This window comes from Bombina bombina, chromosome 3 (genome assembly GCF_027579735.1).
Source record: "Bombina bombina isolate aBomBom1 chromosome 3, aBomBom1.pri, whole genome shotgun sequence".
Taxonomy (NCBI): Eukaryota; Metazoa; Chordata; class Amphibia; order Anura; family Bombinatoridae; genus Bombina; species Bombina bombina.
Window position 1 is genome coordinate 1,255,487,063 of NC_069501.1, and position 20,696 is coordinate 1,255,507,758.

The 20,696-nt window shown below is 40.2% G+C and overlaps 1 protein-coding gene across 1 annotated transcript in view; it reads right to left on the minus strand.

Annotated features, from left to right (window-relative positions):
• Nucleotides 1-984: 984 nt before the first annotated feature.
• The window catches only part of LOC128652160 (transmembrane O-methyltransferase homolog), a 52,225-nt gene continuing 32,513 nt past the window's right edge, over nucleotides 985-20,696 (minus strand). The window contains exons 2-3 of the mRNA XM_053705100.1: nucleotides 9,923-10,119; nucleotides 985-1,722 (exon numbers count right to left, since the gene is read on the minus strand). Coding sequence (XP_053561075.1) covers nucleotides 1,402-1,722; nucleotides 9,923-10,119 — 518 coding nt within the window. The 3' untranslated portion in view covers nucleotides 985-1,401. The remainder of the gene's footprint in view (nucleotides 1,723-9,922; nucleotides 10,120-20,696) is intronic.

A 20,696-nucleotide genomic window follows, 5' to 3' on the forward strand; every position in this document is an offset into this window, starting at 1 on the left:
AAAAGATATCACATGATTAGAACTACAGAAAAATAATACAAATATATTGGAGGTTACAGCTAAGATAGTTTTAATTATATCTTTAACCTTATATATATATATATATATATATATATATACTGTATATATATATATATATAACACGGAGCTTACTGTGGAGATAGTCATAATTAATATTGTAATCTAAAATATAACACGATAGATAGATAGGATACAGATAATTATTAGGGGTTAATTACTGCTTAATATGCAGCTGAAAGAAGGGGTTGGTAATTGTTCCTTTTGCCCAGCTACAATACGCTGATCACTAACCGCATTATTGTGATAAATATGTAAGTACAGTATACTTTATCCAAACCTGCTTGGGACTTGGTATTTCAGAATAGTTTGGATTTTGGAATATTTGCATCTTTAAAATAGGACAGTTTTGCGAGGGAATGGAACCAAGTGTAAATAACAATATCTTGTCTTTTAGGCAATATTTACATGTCATTACACAGCTTATACATGTAACCTAGAGCCTATTATTTGCATTTTAGAACACAAAGGCAGAGAAGATTGTGAAAGGTGGGGGGAAATAGTAATTTTTGATAATTTTATTTTAAGAAATATTCATTAAAAAGTTTGGATTTCAGAATAAATTTATATTTTGTGATTCTGGATTTGGGGGTTTGTACCTGTAAATGCTATATAGATTGTTGGTGGTGGGAAGGTGAGAGGGAGGGATGAATTTGTGCCTAGATTAGTGCAGAACCTAAATGCACCACTAACAATGGGATGACCTTTCAGCATGATATAGTTCATCTGCTGTGGTCAGGAAATACAAATACATCAGCAGAACAAGATGCGCTGGCGAAGACATACAGGGTTATGATAGTGCAACCTTATTTATATATAATTACATAAAATAAACATCGTTTAAAATGAAGATACACACAAAATATAATTCTTCATAAAATGTGTTATTATTTAGATTGAAAAACATTATATTCCCCTGTTATTCTTTATTGTGACTGCTTTTCCTGCAATTCAAATCTTATAATGTAAGTTTTTCTATTGGTGCCAGAGAGGCTGGAGTACATTCCATTGAATTCTGACAGTGTTGCATACTGCACAGTGATTGCTTGATATGCATATGAGTTCATTTATGTCTTTCCCTAACTGGCCACAGAACAGGATGTAAAATAAACACTGACAAAGGTTTTCAAGGGGTATGCCACTGGGTTCCAAAACTTTTCAAAGTTCACTAACAAAATTATAGTTTTAATTGCTTTTAAACATTTAATTTGCATACAGATCTGCAATGACATTTCTGGAAGCAAATGATTAAAATGAGATCACAGGAAACCTATATCTCCTGTTCTTGAGAAGCCATGTCTTGGCACACTGACTTGACAAGACTCATGCCAGTTTGGTGTAAGTAAGTTCTGCCATTCCATCTCTTATGTATCGGAAATATTCCAGGCTGCCTCGATGTATTTTGCATTGGTATTTCCCAGAACTCTTGACATACTGCAGGAAGTGAGGTGCTCCAGGGAACAGCACGTTGTCTGCCAGGATAATGGTACCTTCACGAAGCAGTCCCACCTCCTCTAATAACTGGAGGTCCCGGAGGTAGCAGCGCTTCCCATGATCCATGAAGATAAAGTCCAACTTCTGTACCCCTTGTTTGTCTTTCAACTGTGGGATGATCTCATCTGAGGATCCAACCAGAAGCTCCACCTGTTCAAACAGACCACAGTATAATATTATATATATCTAGATGTGTCACAGAAAGACTACAAGTAGTTCAGCTTCAGACTATCCATAATACATCAGTTACTTGCCATCCATGAGACATCAGTTACTTGCTATCCATGAGACATCAGTTACTTACTATCCATGAGACATCAGTTACTTACCATCCATGAGATATCAGTTACTTACTATCCATGAGACATCAGTTACTTACCATCCATGAGACATCAGTTACTTACCATCCATGAGACATCAGTTACTTACCATCCATGAGACATCAGTTACTATCCATGAGACATCAGTTACTTACTATCCATGAGACATCAGTTACCTACTTTCCATGAGACATCAGTTATTTATTATCCCTGAGACATCAGTTATCTACTATCCATGAGATATAAGTTACCTACTATCCATGAGATATCAGTTACCTACTATCCATGAGATATCAGTTACCTACTATCCATGATATATCAGTTACCTACTATCCATGAGATATCAGTTACTTACTATCCATGAGACATCAGTTACCTACTATCCATGAGACATCAGTTACTTACTATCCATGATACATCAGTTACTTACTATCCTTGAGACATCAGTTACTTACTATCCATGAGACATCAGTTACCTACTATCCATGCGACATCAGTTACCTACTATCCATGAGACATCAGTTACTTACTATCCATGAGACACCAGTTACCTACTATTCATGAGACATCAGTTACTTACTATCCATGAGACATCAGTTACCTACTATCCATGAGACATCAGTTAGTTACTATATATGAGATATCATTACTTACTATCCATGAGAAATCAGTTACTTACTATCCATGAGACATCAGTTACTTACTATCCATGAGATATCATTACTTACTACCCATGAGATATTGTTACTTACTATCCATGATAAATCATGGCAAGAGACAAAGGTGATTACTCCATTCTAATCCTCCTGGATCTCTCAGCTGCATTTGACACCATTGACCATAGGATTCTAATAGAGCGCTTGCAGTACATCTGTGGTCTAGGAGGCACAGTCCTTGACTGGTTTAAATCCTTCCTCGCTGGTAGATCACAGAGAGTAATATCAGGATCAAGCTCATCAGCACCAACAGAACTGGCCTGCGGAGTTCCACAAGGATCTATCCTGTCTCCCATACTATTCGCAATTTACTTACTACCACTGAGGGACATCATTAACCGACATGGCCTAAGGTATCATTGTTACGCTGATAACACACAACTCTACGTCTCCTTTGCTCCAGATACTACAGACCCAGCATGCCGCATAAACAGTTGCTTAACAGACCTCATAGAATGGATGAATGCTAGCTGTCTCAAAGTGAACCCGGACAAAACAGAGTTACTCTTGGTGAGGGGACCCCGGGCATCAAAAATATCCCACGATCACCCAACTGGCCTGGAGCTTGGAGGCTCTGAACTTGTTAGTTCAGCAAAGGTACGAAACTTCGGAGTGCTGATTGACGCTGGACTATCTTTTAAACAGCAGATTTCCTCCGTAATAAAATCTGCCTACTTTCATCTGAAAAACATAGCCAGGATACAACACTTAATTCCACCGGATGATATGCCAACATTAATCCATGCATTTGTATCCTCTAGGCTAGATTACTGCAATGCACTTTAATTGGGCATCCTAAAAAAAGAACTCCATCGCCTTCAGGCAGTACAAAACGCAGCAGCAAGACTATTAACCAATCAAACTCGCTCCTGCCACATAACACCTGTTCTCCACTCCCTGCATTGGCTTCCAATTAAATGGCAAACATATTTTAAAATTGGCCTGCTGACCTTCAAAGCCTTAAATAACCAAGGCCCACAGTACCTGAAAGAGCTCCTGACACCCTACATCCCATCAAGTTCACTTAGGTCAGCCAACACATCCCTCCTCCCAGTGCCAAGAATAAGGACAAACTCAGGCTCCAGAGCATTCTGCCACGCTGCCCCTACTTTCTGCAACTCTTTACCGTGAGCAATCAGAGAGGCACCGTCCTTACAGACTTTTAAAAAAAAGCTAAAGACCCACCTCTTCCATCAGGCATTCAGTCCGCTTATCTGACCTTCAGAAACTCCTAACTTTTATGTCTTATGTTGGTACAGTATATTTGTAAAGTGCTTTGAGTCTCACAGGGAGAAAAGCGCTATATAAATCGCAAATTATTATTATTATTATAATCAGTTACTTACTATCCATGAGACATCAATTACCTACAATCCATGAGACATCAATTACCTACTGTCCATGAGACATAAGTTACCTACTATCCATGAGACATCAGTTACCTACTATCCATGAGATATCAGTTACTTACTGTCCATGAGACATCAGTTACTTACTATCCATAAGACATCAGTTACCTATTATCCATAAGATATCAGTTGCTTACTATCCATGAGATATCAGTTACCTACTATCTATGAGACATCAGTTAATTACTATCCCAATTACCTACTATCCATGAGACATAAGTTACTTACTATACATAAGACATCAGTTACCTACTATCCATGAGACATCAGTTACCTGCTATCCATGAGATATCAGTTACTTACTATCCATGAGACATCAGATACCTACTATCCATGAGACATCAGTTACTTACTATCCATGAGACATCAGCTACTTACTATCCATGAGATATCAGTTACTTACTATCCATGAGACATCAGTTACTTACTATCCATGAGACATCAGTTACCTACTATCCATGAGACATCAGTTACCTACTATCCATGAGAGTTACTTACTATCCATGAGATATCAGTTACTTACTATCCATGAGACATCAGTTACTTACTATCCATGAGACATCAGTTACCTACTATCCTTAAAAATCAGTTACCTACTGTGACAGACCCCTCTGTCAACCTCCCTACGGATTATGGATTCGGGCATTATGTTAAGTCACCCTGTGCCCATTATAGGTACAGGGTGCAAATCCAACAGTACTGGAGGGGTTAACTTCAGTTTTGAGTAACTCTATTGTCTAAGACAGTTGTTGTTAGCAGTTGTAGTTGTTGCACCAGTTTTTAAGCAGTGGCTAGAAAATAAATAGCTGATTTAGACTTAAACAAACTTGAACTGAATTATTTAGACGACATTTTTAAGATGAGGATGTCTCTGCCTAACTAAAAGATATTGCGGATCCTACTGCCTCTCCACTACAATTGGTGGCAAGCGACGGGTTAGTCCTCATAGCCCAGAAGAGCAACTACACATCCTGACCTAATGGGAATACAGTATGAAAGGCTGAAAAGAGCCACCCTTAAAGACCTGCTAGAACAACGGGGCAGACAAGCCAGTAACCTCAGGAAGAGGGAGATTATTACAATACTGACCGAGATGGACGGAGTACCAGGGCCTGAAGGAACCAATGAGCCCAGCATATCAGACAGAACTCCAGAAGAAGCAAGCTTTGACCGGGTGGTTAAAATAAGACTGGCACATTATGGCCCCAACCTGACTGCCGAAATTATCGACTGGGTCATAGCCGCTGTGGAGGCCAACCTACTTCACCAAAGTGGTGCTGCAGCAGCCCAAGTCACAGCAACCCCAGTGGAAAAGAGAAAGGTACATTTTGCAGCTTTTAAAAACTTCCTGGAAACAGAAGAAGATATTGATGGGTACCTTGCGATTTTGAGAGGCAATGTGCCCTACACAAGGTACTGGGTCTCGATATTATCCGGAAAATTATCCGGCCGGGCCAGCGAGGCTTTTCGGGCCATTCCAGATGAGGAAGTCAGGGATTATAATGTTGTAAAAGAGACTCTGCTCTCCAGGTATGCGATAACACCGGAGGCATACAGGAGGCGGTTCAGAGACACTGTTAAACTAGCTGGAGATTCCTACGTCGAGTGGGCATGTAAGGTGCACCGCACAGCAGCTCACTGGATAGCGGGGTGCCAAGCCGTTTCTGGGGAAGAGGTGCTGCTGCCAAGTGTGTTTGTCCGAAGCTGTCATGCGCAGTAGAGACAGCATGAGGACAAACACACCTGGCCTTTGAGTCCCTAGCTGATCTGTGGCAGAAGTGGGCGTGGCCGGCGTGAAGTGGGCATGGCCGATGTGAAGGGGGCGTGGCTGTGTGTAAATGGCCATGAAGGGGCGTGGCCAGACGCGATCGCGCGGAAGAGAGAGATATAGGGGGCAGAGATAGAGAGGGGGGAGAGAGCGCAAAACAGAGGGGGGAGAGAGAGCGCACAAAAGAGAGGGGGGAGAGAGAGCGCACAAAAGAGAGGGGGAGAGAGAGCGCACAAAAGAGAGGGGGGAGAGAGAGCACAAAAGAGAGGGGGGAGAGAGCGCAAAAGAGATGGCGGGAGAGAGAGCGCAAAAGAGAGGGGGGGAGAGAGACAGCGCAAAAGAGCGGGGGGAGAGAGAGCACAAAAGAGAGTGGGAGAGAGAGCGCAAAAGAGAGGGGGGAGAGAGAGAGAGCACAAAAGAGAGTGGGAGAGAGAGAGCGCAAAAGAGAGGAGGGAGAGAGAGAGCTCAAAAGAGCGGAGGAAGAGAGAGAGCTCAAAAGAGCGGAGGGAGAGAGAGAGCTCAAAAGAGCGGAGGGAGAGAGAGAGCTCAAAAGAGTGGAGGGAGAGAGAGCTCAAAAGAGCGGGTGAGAGAGAGAGCAAAAGAGAGGGGGGAGAGAGAGAGCAAAAGAGCGGGGGAGAGAGAGCGCAAAAGAGCGGGGGTAGAGTGCACAAAAGAGAGTGGGAGAGAGAGAGAGCACAAAAGAGAGGGGGGGAGAGAGAGAGAGCACAAAAGAGAGTGGGAGAGAGAGAGCGCAAAAGAGAGGAGGGAGAGAGAGAGCTCAAAAGAGGGGGAGAGAGAGAGCTCAAAAGAGGGGGAGAGGGAGAGCTCGAACGAGGGGGAGAGAGCTCAAAAGAGAGGAGGGAGAGAGCTCAAAAGAGAGGAGAGAGAGAGCTCAAAAGAGCAGGTGAGAGCAAAAGAGAGGGTGGAGAGAGAGAGCAAAAGAGAGGGGGGAGAGAGAGAGCAAAAGAGAGGGGGGAGAGAGAGGGCAAAAGAGAGGGGGGAGAGAGAGAGGGCAAAAGAGAGGGGGGAGAGAGAGAGTGCAAAAGAGAGGGGGGAGAGAGAGAGCGCAAAAGAGAGGGGGGAGAGAGAGAGCGCAAAAGAGAGGGGGGAGAGAGAGAGTGCAAAAAAGAGGCGGGAGAGAGAGTGCAAAAGAGAGGGGGGAGAGAGAGAGAGTGCAAAAGAGAGGGGGGAGAGAGAGAGTGCAAAAGAGAGGGGGGAGAGAGCTCAAAAGAGAGGGGGGAGAGAGAGAGAGCTCAAAAGAGAGGGGTAGAGAGAGAGCAAAAGAGAGGGGGAGAGAGAGCAAAAGAGAGGGGGAGAGAGAGAGCAAAAGAGAGGGGGGAGAGAGAGAGAGAGAGAGAGAGAGAGAGAGAGAGAGAGAGAGAGAGCAAAAGAAAGGGGAGGGAGAGAGTGCAAGTGGTGGCACCGCTGTACTGCAAAAAATGGCCCGTGTGAACGGGCTTTAGGACTAGTAAATATATATGTATATACACATATTAACACATAAATATATCTGTATATACACATAGTAACACATAAATATATATGTACAGTATATACACATAATAACACAAATATATCTGTATATACGCATAATAACACATAAATATATATATACACATAGTAATACAACAAAGGTTTTTTTTGGTTAAGCACACCACAAAAGGACTGTTTAATCATAACACACATATTGTGGGAGTGCTACCAAAGTGACCAAAACAATTACAAAACAACAAAAAATATATTGGTGCACATCCAACCACTTAAGTCCACTCTTTCATGGCATATTTGTATATGCTTCTGTCTGCCAAATATATTTACATAGCTTCTAATAAGATTGGGATAAACATCTCGCAATAATATGAGCTTATATTTGTGCTGCAAAAACAAATATACTTCTATCTGCTAAATATACTCACATAGTTCAAATAAAATTGGGATTAACAATTTCTCGCAATAATATTGACATATTTATGCTGCAAACATTTTTTTTGCTTTAAAAAATGCCTTTAAATGAAATGGGATCTTAGTCACACAATATGATCATATTCTGCTAAGCCAATCACCACTTACAAGGTGTCCCATAAAGACTGGTCCTACACTAACCAGTTTCCACACTGCAGCAAGTCATGTCTACACAGTGTGAAGCTTTCTAGCTTATTAAGTATATTTATCTGGAACACACCTGGGCTGGGTGGCGTGCATTAACCAAAGGGGAGGGATTTGGTCATCTAAAAGAAGCTAAAATAGTGACAGTTACTGTAGTAAAATTTGCCAGACTACAACATAGACACAGAGGTCACTGTAAAGCTGTAAACAGATCGAACTGCACTTAAAGGGACAGTCAAATCGAAAAAAAACACTTTCATTTTTCAAATAGGGCATGTAATTTTAAACAACTTTCCAATTTACTTTTATCAACAATTTTGCTTTGTTCTCTTGGTATTCTAGTTGAAAGCAAACCTAGGAAGGCACACATGATAATTTATAAGCCCTTGAAGGCCGCCTCTATTTTATTTACTTTTCACAGCAGGGGAGAGCAAGCTCATGTAGGCCATATAGATAGCATTGTGATCACGCTCATGGCTAGTGGCAGACACTGCACTAATTGGCTAAAATGCAAGTCAATAGATAATAACTAAAAGTCATGTGATTAGGGGCGGTCAGAAGATGCTTAGATACAAGTTAGTCACAGAAGTAAAAAGTGTATTAATATAACAGTGTTGGTTTTGCAAAACTAGGGAATGGGTAATAAAGGGAGTATCTATCTTTTTAAACAACAAAAATTCTGGTGTTGACTGGCCCTTTAACCAAATGGTGCCAGTTGTCTTTCTCGCAATCTCACGGTAAGTATAGTACTGCTTCAAAATCCTTGGAGGTTGAACTTCAGCTCCACATTAGCACTGTATTAGAGAAGTGCTGTAAAGTGAAGTGCTGTAAAGTGAAGTGCTGTAAAGTGGGGTATACCTGTATTTCATGTTTTTTTTTGGGGGGGGGTTGCTTTTTTTTTAAATTCATGTTTCTTTCCTGAAGAAATTATAGTTTTCTTGTCACCCACAGAGGTTTGTCCCTCTCCATCTGTAAAGCCAAGGCAGCTATCCTTATCAGCCTATGACTATCAGAAGGAAGTACAAAACCCATAAAGCAATAGCCATTTAAATGTAAACAGCTTTACCTAGCATTGTTTCAGGCAAAAATAAATAAATTGAGATGTAAATACTGCACTGTGATATGCATAATAGACAGTTTTTTAGTACAACCTTTACACCAAACTGTTATTTCTTATTTAAACTTTCTGGAACCTTAACCAAATACAAAGCAAACTCTACAAAGTCAAACTATTAACCAAACTTGTACAAGATACCACAAAATCTTACTAAGGTTCTAAAAACCATAAGCAAAACTCAACAAAATCATATAATATATATTTCATATCCAGACCCTACCAATATTCTTTATGGCTAATCATACTTTTATACTTAAAGGATCATTAAATTAATTAAAATCTTTCTAAATTTTTAAAGAGAAGTAGATTAATTCTGACAAATTTCAAAATATACTTTAAATTGCCTGCCACTAAATCATGTGAAAGCCATCAGCCAATCACAGACTCATATACGTATACACTTGAACTCAGTACCAGCTGCTGCCTCTGAAAGTGTGTATATCAAAAGATTGTGCACAATGTGACAATTATTATTATCGGTTATTTGTAGAGCGCCAACAGTTTCCGCAGCGCTAACAATCAAAGTAAATTGGAAAGTCTCTTAAAATTGCATATTTTACTTGAATTATGGAAGTTTAAATTTAACTTTAGTGTCCCTTTTTGTGCAACTAGATGGGTCTATTTCATGATAGCCTTTATCAAACTATGATTCAGTGTAAAACCAGACTCTAGGAACTAGTAGCCAAACCATATTCTTTGCCAACTCTTTAGATAAAATCTACTAATCTTTTTAACAACTCTACAAATACAAACAAATAACAGAAGATCTTTAATCTGAAGTAAACCTTTCCCTAGTGCCATTGTCTGCAAACCTCATTAACAACTGATAAACTTTAACAGTATTGTCATGTGGTCAAAAGATTATGTGGTGCTAATAATTCTACTTTATTCCCAATATACCAGGTGTCACTCACCGTATCATCATCAAACCCTGCCAGTCGAATTACTTTCTCGGCCACTGCTGCCCTCTTAGGATTGGCATCAGCTGTATAAAGCCGGGCACCTAGAGGCAAGGCCTGAGCAATGATTATGGTCGCGTACCCACAGTAAGTGCCAAGTTCCAACACGTTGAGAGGCGCATTCTCATAGATTAGCCGATCCAGGATTTTCCCTAAAACAAAGCACCAAAGAGCAGAAATCAATACCAATCATTTGACCAAATATAACGGGTACAGAGATTTATGGGCTGTAAGCATTTTTTTGTCTTCTGCTAACAAATAATGTGCTAAATAAGATATTAATGGGATAGTAAAGTCTAAATTAAACTTTCATGATTCAGATAGGGCATGCAATTTTAAACAACTTTCTAATATACTTTTATCATCAAATTTGCTTTGTTCTCTTGGTATTCTCAGTTGAAAGCTAAACCTAGGTAGGCTCATATGCTAATTTCTAAGCCCTTGAAGGCCGCCTCTTTTCTTAATGCATTTGACAGTTTTTCACAGCTAGAGGGCGTTAGTTTATGTGTTTCATAAAGATATCATTGTGCACATGCACGTTTAGTTATTTAAGAGTCAGCACTAATTGCCTGAAATGCAAGTCTGTCAAAAGAACTGAAATAAGGGGGCAGTCTGCAGAGGCTTAGATACAAGGTAATTACAGAGGTAAAAAGTATTTCTATAACAGTGTTGCTTATGCAAAACTGGGGAATGGGTAATAAAGGGATTATCTATCTTTTTAAACAATAACATTTTTGGTGCTTACTGTCTTTTTAATTAATGCACAATAGTTCAATAAAACATGTCAATTCATTATTTAAATGGGCTGAGGATGAGCTGCAGTTTTATCTGAATTCTTTCTCCTTAGCTGGTTCTTGTCAAGAATATTGTCCCAAAGAAAATGTCACAGTTACCAGAATATTTATATATCAGCAAAGTGATCAATTTTATTTTTTTAAATATTTATTTATATGAGCCAACAGGGTAATTCCATTAAAAAAAACAATGTCATGCAACAGCGAGGCTTAAAAATAATAATAATAATATATATACATTTTTAAAAGAGCAAGAAAAAAAAGAAAAAAAGTCCAAAACAGACAAAACACCTCGCCGGATGTGACAAATACTGCCTTCTAAGATACTGTGACAGATAATACAATATTCCTAAATCATAAAGGTAACCAATACTATTTCCATCTAGCAGATTTTACAAAAAGCATGACATCTCAAAATAATGAAATATTCTGAATATTTTACACTGTAGGCGAATTTTTACACTATAAGTTAAACGATAAAGAAAGAGGGAAAAAAAAAATGGAATTAGAACTCTCATTGCTCCTGCCTCCGTACCCCCCATGACTGGCCCCGCAAAGTGATCAAATTAATATCACATAGGCAGGAATGTTGTCTTCTGACATGTTAATCCTAATCCCAGTATCTTCTGAATCCTAAACCCTAACCTGAATCCCAAACCCTAACCTGAATCCCAATCCTAACCTGAATCCTAATCCCTAACGTGAATCCTAATCCCTAACCTGAATTCCTAACCCTAACCTGAATCCATAACCCTAACCTGAATCCATAACCCTAACCTGAATCCATAACCCTAACCTGAATCCCAATCCCTAACCTGAATTCTAATCCCTAACCTGAATCCTAATCCCTAACCTGAATTCATAACCCTAACCTGAATCCATAACCCTAACCTGAATCCCAAACCCTAACCTGAATCCTAATCCTAACCTGAATCCCTAACCCTAACCTGAATCCCAATCCTAACCTGAATCCATAACCCTAACCTGAATCCTAATCCTAACCTGAATCCATAACCCTAACCTGAATCCCTAACCCTAACCTGAATCCCAATCCTAACCTGAATCCATAACCCTAACCTGAATCCCAATCCTAACCTGAATCCCAAACCCTAACCTGAATCCCTAACCCTAACCTGAATCCATAAACCTAACCTGAATCCAATCCTAACCTGAATCCATAACCCTAAACTAAATCCCAAACCCTAACCTGAATTCCAACCCCTAACCCGAATTCCAATCCTAACCTGAATCCATAACCCTAAACTAAATCCCAAACCCTAACCTGAATCCCAACCCCTAACCCGAATTCCAATCCTAACCTGAATCCATAATCCTAAACTGAATCCCAATCCTAACCTGAATCACAAACCCTAACCTGAATCCCAATCCCTGACCTGAATTCTACTCCCTATCCTGAATCCCAATCCCTAACCTAAATCCTAATCCCTAACCTGAATCCTAATCCCTAACTTGAATCCTAATTCCTAACCTGAATCCCAATCCCTAACCTGAATCCCAATCCGTAACCTAAATCCCAATCCCTAACCTGAATCCTAATCCCTAACCTGTATCCTAAACCTAACCTGAATTCTAATCCCTAACATAAATCCTAATTCCTAATTTAAATCCTAATCCCTAACCTGAATCTCAATCCCTAACCTGAATCTCAATCCCTAACCTGAATCTCATTCCCTAACCTGAATCTCAATCCCTAACCTGAATCCTAATCATAACCTGAATCTCAATCCCTAACCTGAATCCCAATCCCTAACCTGAATCCTAATCATAACCTGAATCCTAATCCCAAACCTGAATCCTAATCCCTAATTTAAATCCTAATCCCTAACCTGAATCCTAATTCCTAACCTGAATCCCAATCCCTAACCTGAATCACAAGAGGCTGCAAGAGGCGGGTCAAGGAGAAAATGGGCCAAGAAGCCATGCACCAGAGGGGAACAGGCGGTGGTCCTCACCAGGAGGCGGAATATAATGAGTGGCAGGAGCTCATTCGCAGGTCCCTGAGCGTCACAGCAGTCCGTGGACTTCCAGGGGCTCGGGACTCAGGGACTGCAACATCAGCACAGCATGCTGGTGAGTAACATCCCACACACCAGTATTATATGTATTTGAGATATAACATCCTTTAATGTCACACATTCATGTACACAATGAGGAGCATGGTATTTGGCCTACTAACAAAAACATCTACAATTAGATTTCACATTAAAGGGACATTAAACCAAAGCTTTTTATGTCATTATTCAGATAGAGAATACAGTTTTAAACAACATCCCAATTTACTTCTATTATCTAATTTGCTTCATTATTTTGTTATTCTTTGTTTATTAAATATCAATGCACATGGGTGAGCCAATCACATGAGGCATTGATGTGCAGCCACCAATCAGCAGCTTCTGAGCCTATCTAGATATGCTTTTCAGCTAAGAATATCAAGAGAATGAAGCAAATTAGCTAATGGAAGTAAATTACAAAGTTGTTTAAAATTGCAGGCTCTAGCTGAATCATAAAAGAATCAAAATGGGTTTAATGTCCATTTAATGCTACTTAACACATTGAAATTAATGATATGAGGTGGAATAGTTAAATACTAACATGTCTCAGAGTAACACAGGCCACAAGCCACATGTAGAGTTTTCAGTAAATGGACACTATAGCCATCGCAATACTTTTAGCTCAAGAAAGCATGTTATGTGCCTACATCAGACTAAGGGAAATTGTGTGACCATAGTGTCACTTAAAGAACACATTTTCTCCATCACTGACATGTACACAGAACTATTGTATGAAACACATACATATATACTTTGCATATTCAAATCCCTCATATCACAAATCCCAATGTGCACATGCATGTTATAGAGTTTGACATGAGAATGAGAATAGGCCCTAGCATGTATCAATGTACATTGTATGCCCACATGGATATATATATGATTGTACTAATACCTCTCATCATTTGACTCCTCCACAGAACCTCCTGTCACCAGGGTGCAAACGGGCATGCCTCCACCACAACCACCAGGCCAGAGAATGGCTCCACCACAACCACCAGGCCAGAGAATGGCTCCACCACAACCACCAGGCCAGAGAATCCCTCAACAGTATGCTCCCAGGCATGAGGTGGGTTGGATTGCCTCTGTTGAGGACCCATACGTCATGCCACCAAGTTTTCAAGAGGAGCCCTGGCAGGAGCCCTGGCCCGGAGGACTATTCTTTTGGTTATGAGGGGCAGCCAAGGCATCCCCAAAGGGTAGATGTCTTTACCCCCCCTCCCAATATCAGGCCAGTCAGGACTTTTACCACCAGGACATACAAACTGGTCAGGCTGAGTGGTTGCACAATCAATGGGACTACCAGTCCACCCGGAGAGCTCCACCATCCACTTCCCTTGGAAGAGCTCCAGCATATGAAGAGGATCATATAGCTGTGGTAGTTCCTCCTGAGGCACCAGCTCTTGGAGTTCCCCCTGAGGCACCAGCTCTTGGAGTTCCTCCTGAGGCACCAGCTCTTAGAGTTCCCCCTGAGGCACCAGCTCTTGGAGTTCCTCCTGAGGCACCAGCTCTTGGAGTTCCCCCTGAGGCACCGGCTCTTGGAGTTCCTCCTGAGGCACCAGCTCTTGGAGTTCCCCCTGGGGCACCAGCTGTCATATTTCGTCCTGAGGCACCAGCTCTTGTAGTTCCTCCTGAAGAAACAGCTGTCATAGTTCCATATGCAACAGTAGCTAGAGGTGAACCTGCGCCTATAATCCCTGCTGGTGAACAGCCTTTAGATCCTCTGACTTCTGCCCTGGGCGACGAATACATTGCCCTCCAGAGGAGGCTCACATCAACCTGCGAGAGAATGCAGAGAGACCAACGCAGGTTTTACAGGAGCCAACAGACTTTACTCCAGCGTTCCATTGAGCTGCAACGGGACATGGCAGCATCTTTAAGTGGTATAGTTCAGAACCAATCTCAGATGATGAGTTATTTCGGACATGCAGATGCAGACTGACAACAGATGGCGGGAACAAAACCAACTGTTGGGTGTGTTGGTGGAGCATTTCACACACCAGCAGGACACTACCTCCAGCCTCTCATCTGTGGCCAGCACTCCTGCAGAATCCTCTGAATCCACACAACCCAGGAGAGGCAGGAGACCCACTCCAGGCCCCTCAGCCCCCTTATCTAAGAAGCCTAAAAAAAAAAAATATTGTTATATTTCATCCTAAATCTTGTCCTCTGTTATTTACCATATAATTGTCATCCACATCCATGTGAGGGGTGTTTTAGTACACTAATATTTGTGAAAAATATAATAAGGCCTGTGTGGAAATGGCCCAGAAAAGGTAATATCATTATGTTTCTGACATATCCATGTTCTCTAAACCAAATCACATGTATGTGTATGAAGGGTACATATAGTGATATTCACTTTTAAGATGTAAATCAAGGTTTCTCACATCCAATAGAAATTGACACATGTGCAGGGATAGGCACGAGCCAAGGCTGTGGCGGACATTTTCTAAGGTAAAGAATTTTAGTGAAGGACACCTTGCCTATCCCTGCACATGGGTATATATCTAAATAATAATGTATTTACAGAAGGTGTGAACATAAGGTATAAACATCCATTTTCATTCCTCGAAATGATAGTCAATAAATCATAGTGACCAAAACATGAATTGAACTAATGATATATTTTCAGTAATTAGGGTGGTTAAGGGAAGGGGGTGGGATGTAGTAGTTTCACTTACATGCAGTGGAAATCCCAGTATGTAATTTGATGACCATCTGCAGCAGGGGCAGCACCATCACCATGGACCTCAGCAGCAACTATAGAATCAGCATGTGTAGACATAACAACAGGGATTGTAGGGCTTCCAGCACCCCTTGTGCCCCATGATGACCCCTTGTGCCTCATGTTGACCCCTTGTGCCCCATGATGCACCCCTTGTGTCCCATGATGCACCCCTTTGTGATTGGTTTGACAAACTTGCAGGGGCTGGAATAATAAATGCTTTGAAGAGGTTAACTATTTGTGATCAAGCTGCTGATATGTATGCACTTGTTAGGCCTTCAGAGAGTTACGTTGGTTTCTAAGTCAGTGCAAGGGTTGCTGTGCCTTCAATTTGTGGCGAGATGAGAATGGAGTATATTTTCTGAAATCTGCACGCGTAAGTACTTATGCCGTATGTTGGATACCAAACTGCGCGTGTTTTGTATATCAGTCTATGGGCCAAAAAACGACGGGCGAGGCAGAAAAATACGCGCGTAACTTCTAAGTTACGCCGTATATAGGATACCAAACCCGCGCAAAATTTGGCGTCGCCGGCTTTTGCGGGCGACGATTTATATCGGATCGAGGCTCTGACTTTTAATAATTTCACTATAGATCTTGCAGTGCTGGAGGATCATGTTATATCATCTCACCTTAGCAGAGAGCTTTATATCATCAAGTATTGGGCTTTGGTATACAGACAGAAATAATATAAAGAAGCATGTGTGTGTGTGTACAGAAAGTAATAAAATAATTTTGATTTCTCTGCAATCTTGTCCCATTTTATTGGGTTGTGGTTTCAAAGAACAAAACCAGCTATTCAATATAAAAATAAACCTAAAGAAGCAATTTCTCATACATGTTATACTCTGCAGCTGGTATAACAAGTCACTGGAAACATCCTAAAACAAAAACAATTTTATAGTACACTGCCCCTTTAAAAAAAAACAAAAAAACAGTGATTAAAAATATATCTGTAATTTTAATAGCAGTAAAATGTGTGAGAAGCATTTCATGCATTAATGACTGACAAATCTGTTTAATCCACTTTTTATAGAGTTCCTCCAATTAATTAACCTCGCTTTCAAAACTGTAATTAACCTTTTCACATAATAGTGGTAAATGGGAATCTATGTAACAAAATCTAAAGCGTTCCAGATTATAAACATTATACAAATTAACGTCTCAGTCTTTATTCAGCCTTCCAAGGCTGTCTGGTATCTAAATGAAAAAGGCAATTTACGTTTATTTTGCTGTAACACTTACTCGCTATCGCCCCCTAATGGGGTTCTAAATTGTTCTGTTCCTTGAAAAAAGTACTATAGTATCATTAAAGGGACATTAAAGTCCAAATTAAACGTTCATGATTCAGATAGGGCATGTGATTTTAAACAACTTTCCAATTTACTTTTATCTTCAAATTTGCTTTGTTCTTTTGGTATTCTTAGTTGAAAGCTAAATCTATGTAGGCTCATATGTAATTTCTAAGCCCTTGAAGGTCGCCTCTTATCTGAATGCATTTGACAGTTTTTCACAGCTAGAGGGCATTATTTTATGTGTGCTATATAACATTGTGCTCACGCATGTAGAATTACCTAGGAGTCGGCACTGATTGGCTAAAATGCCAGTCTGTCAAAAGAACTGAAATAAGGGGGTATTGTGCAGAAGCTTAGATACAAGGTAATCACAGAGGTAAAAAGTGTATTAATATAACTGTGTTAGTTGTGCAAAACTGGGGAATGGGTAATAAAGGGATGATCTATCTTTTTAAACAATAACATGTTTGGTGTTTACTGTCCCTTTAAAGGGACACTGAACCCAAATTTTTTTCTTTCATGTTTCAGATAGAGCATGCAATTTAAGGCAACTTTCTAATTTACTCCTATTATCAAAAAATGTTCATTCTATTGCTATCTTTATTTGAAAAGCAAGAATGTAAGTTTAAAAGCCAGCCCATTTTTGGTTCACAACCTGGGTTGCGCTTGCTGATTGGTGGCTAAATGCATCGACCAATAAACAAGTGCTGTCCAGGGTCTGAACCAAAAATTGGCTGGCCTTAGCTTAGATGCCTTCTTTTCAAAAAAAGATAGCAAGAGAACAAAGAAAATTTGATAAGTGGAGTAAATTAGAAAGTTGCTTAAAATTTCTGATTCTGAATCATGAAAGAAAAAAAAATTGGGTTTAGTATCCCTTTAAGGAAATAACCTTCAGGAGGAAGCGTTTCAGAAACGTAACTGTTGTGTCAATGAAGAGCAGTTAATGTTCTGAATAAACAATAGCCATAAACAAGACATTGTACTTAAAAAAAAGTTCTGCCATATACAGGGCTTTTTTGTGGGTCACCGAGTACCCCCACCTCTGCCGTCTCATTACAGGTTATATTTGTAATCATCATGTAAATACTCTGGTTTTCTCAAGAGGGAGCTGCAATTGTATCAAGCATTGTAAATAACTGTGACCCTCTCAAAGTTACTGAGCACAATATATCAATCAATTATCAATGAGTATCAGCTTTTTTTTTTTTTTAAAGCACTGATTATATATATAAATATATATACACACACAGCCCTGGGTGCTCAATAGCACTCACAGGCAGCTGTATCGCCCCCAGAGTCCCAGGCAGTTGACCCCAGACAAGTCAGGGTGCAAGCCGTAAGGGAAAATTACATAACAAATTAACACAACACAAAGAGGAAGTCTGGCACTCACTTGCAATCTCTCAGCTAAGATTAAAAGCAGAAATATATATATATATATACTGTATATATATATATATATATGTATATATATATATATACACACAGGTCTTACCACTGCACACCCTAAACTTGAGTTTGATAATTTTTGATTGAGTTTATAGTTCTACAACAATCTCTAATTCCCTTTGTTTATAAACGGGGACAAAATTCAAACCCTTTGACAACAGTGATTCCTTAGCTTGTGACAGAGTATAATCACCTTAATTATAAACTACCTTTTTGTTTCCTCGCCTGGTAGCACTTCTCAATCTCGTATTTATGGCCGCCCCTTCTAGCTGGTCTGTAGCGTTTACTATGGTGCTACGTTGAAAAACCTGCCCACTAGGAATATTGCCCTGTGTGGAACCCTCTCCTTCACGGCTGCTGCTAGATTCCAAATTCTTAGGACCCTTATCAATTCTATTCCCTTTTCCCCACCTATAGTTAACATTTGATTGACCAGTGGGCCATCTTTAAACTCTATGCTCAGTGTGATCACGATTAAACTTAGCAAATTTCCTTTTCTTGAAAACCTTCAGATCTTCTTTAAAAGAATAAATTTGTGCAGATAACATCTCTAACCAACTGGAGGATTTGTCCTCTTGTTACAGTTTCAAATTACAGGACTCAAATGTTTTAATCTTATCTCTAATAATGTAATAATATTTATATATATGAGCAGCAGTAAGAAGTGAACATGATTTTATTACCAGAATAAATATAAAATAAACTCTAAACTAATATACTAGCTGGGACTTATCTCGTACCTTCTCGCATTTGTGGCTTTATAACAGGGACTAAGGAGGTTGAGGTGGAGTCACCATTTATTGGACGAGAGGGAATGGGGATGCAGGTGGGCAGGACCATTGGAATCTCTAGCAGTAAGTGGGTGTGTCTGGGTGGCTTATGGGAGTGTCTGATGTCTGTAGGTGGGGCCAAGGGAAACTCTGGAAATGGGGACACATGTCTGTCTCAGAGGACAGTGGGACAGAGCTCAGAATTAGGGACTCTCCTTAATAGGGAGAGTTGGCAGCTCTGCTTAACTACAAGAGTCTCAGAGGTCTCATTTCAGACCAGGGTCGCACCTCTATGGGTCCCTGCACTCAGTACTAGTTTCTCTACTGGGGCTGAGCTCCACCAGCATCATGCCTGGCTCCTCTGTTCCCCCTACAAAAACAGGGCTCACAATCAGAAAAATTACAAGTTTTGCGGTACAGCTATACCACTCAAAAATTGGCCATTGTACGTGGAATAAGCAGGTCTCCCGTATTACAAGTCGTGGCGGTACAGATATACCGCAAGCATTTTAGCCTTTACGCAACTCTCCATTCTGCACTAAAAAAATGGCTTTTGAGTGCAGGATTTTCATTGCGCCTGTATTACAGATTGTGCACTCCGGCTATAATGCTAGCATTATTTTCTATACCGCCGCGATCCATTCCGCTGAGACCAGTACTTATGGATTAACAAAATTGTTTCACAAAACTCATAAGAAAAACGTTACAAAGTACACTAACAACCATATACTACCTATTAACCCCTTAACCCCCACCCCCGCATTGCAAATAGTATAATAAATGTATTAACCCCTAAACCTCCGCCCCCCCACATAGCCAACACTAAATAAACCTATTAACCCCTAAACCACTGGCCCCCCACATTGCAAAATAATAAATTAATCTAAGTGTACAGATATTAGAACTGCGCTAGCAAAATAGAGGTAATGTTAATAAGATATATAATAATACTACTGCTAGTTCATTCCCTATAATTCATAAGATAGATAATGTAATAGTAATAAGACAAAAAACAAATAAAATACTAAATGACATTTAAAATAAAGCAATTGCTCTCTAAACAATAAAACAAAGTAAACTGATCGCTCTTCTAAAAGTTAAAATAAAATAGACATAGAATAGCATTTGCACATAAAATACAAAAATGCAAATATTGCAATCTAACACATAGGGGATAATGTAGTATCCCAATATAAAAAAACAGTCTCTAGCAAAAGTCTCTAGGTAATGCTCCTTAAGGTTTGCTAAAAACCCAAATACAAGAGTCAGTTGGTTATAGAATAATTGTGTTTGGTTCACAATCCAATCATGGCATAAAGATCCTAACCGGAGGGGGTCAAGAACTGCTCCTCAGAAGACGTCCCAGTAGCTGTTTCTGTGTCTCCTAACAGCTTAGGCACTGTCAATGCAGACAGTTTTTACATAACTTTCTTTTTCCCATAGACATCAATGGGGATTGCGCTACGGCGATCGCCATTCCGCAATCGCAGGTGGTAGTTTTTTTCTAAGACTTTCTCTCCATTGATGTCTATGGGGGAAAACGTGCACGAGCACGTCAGGTTAGACCTTGGTTTTTCTGCGGTATGGAGCTTTTTGCACCATATCGCACAACAAATGAAGG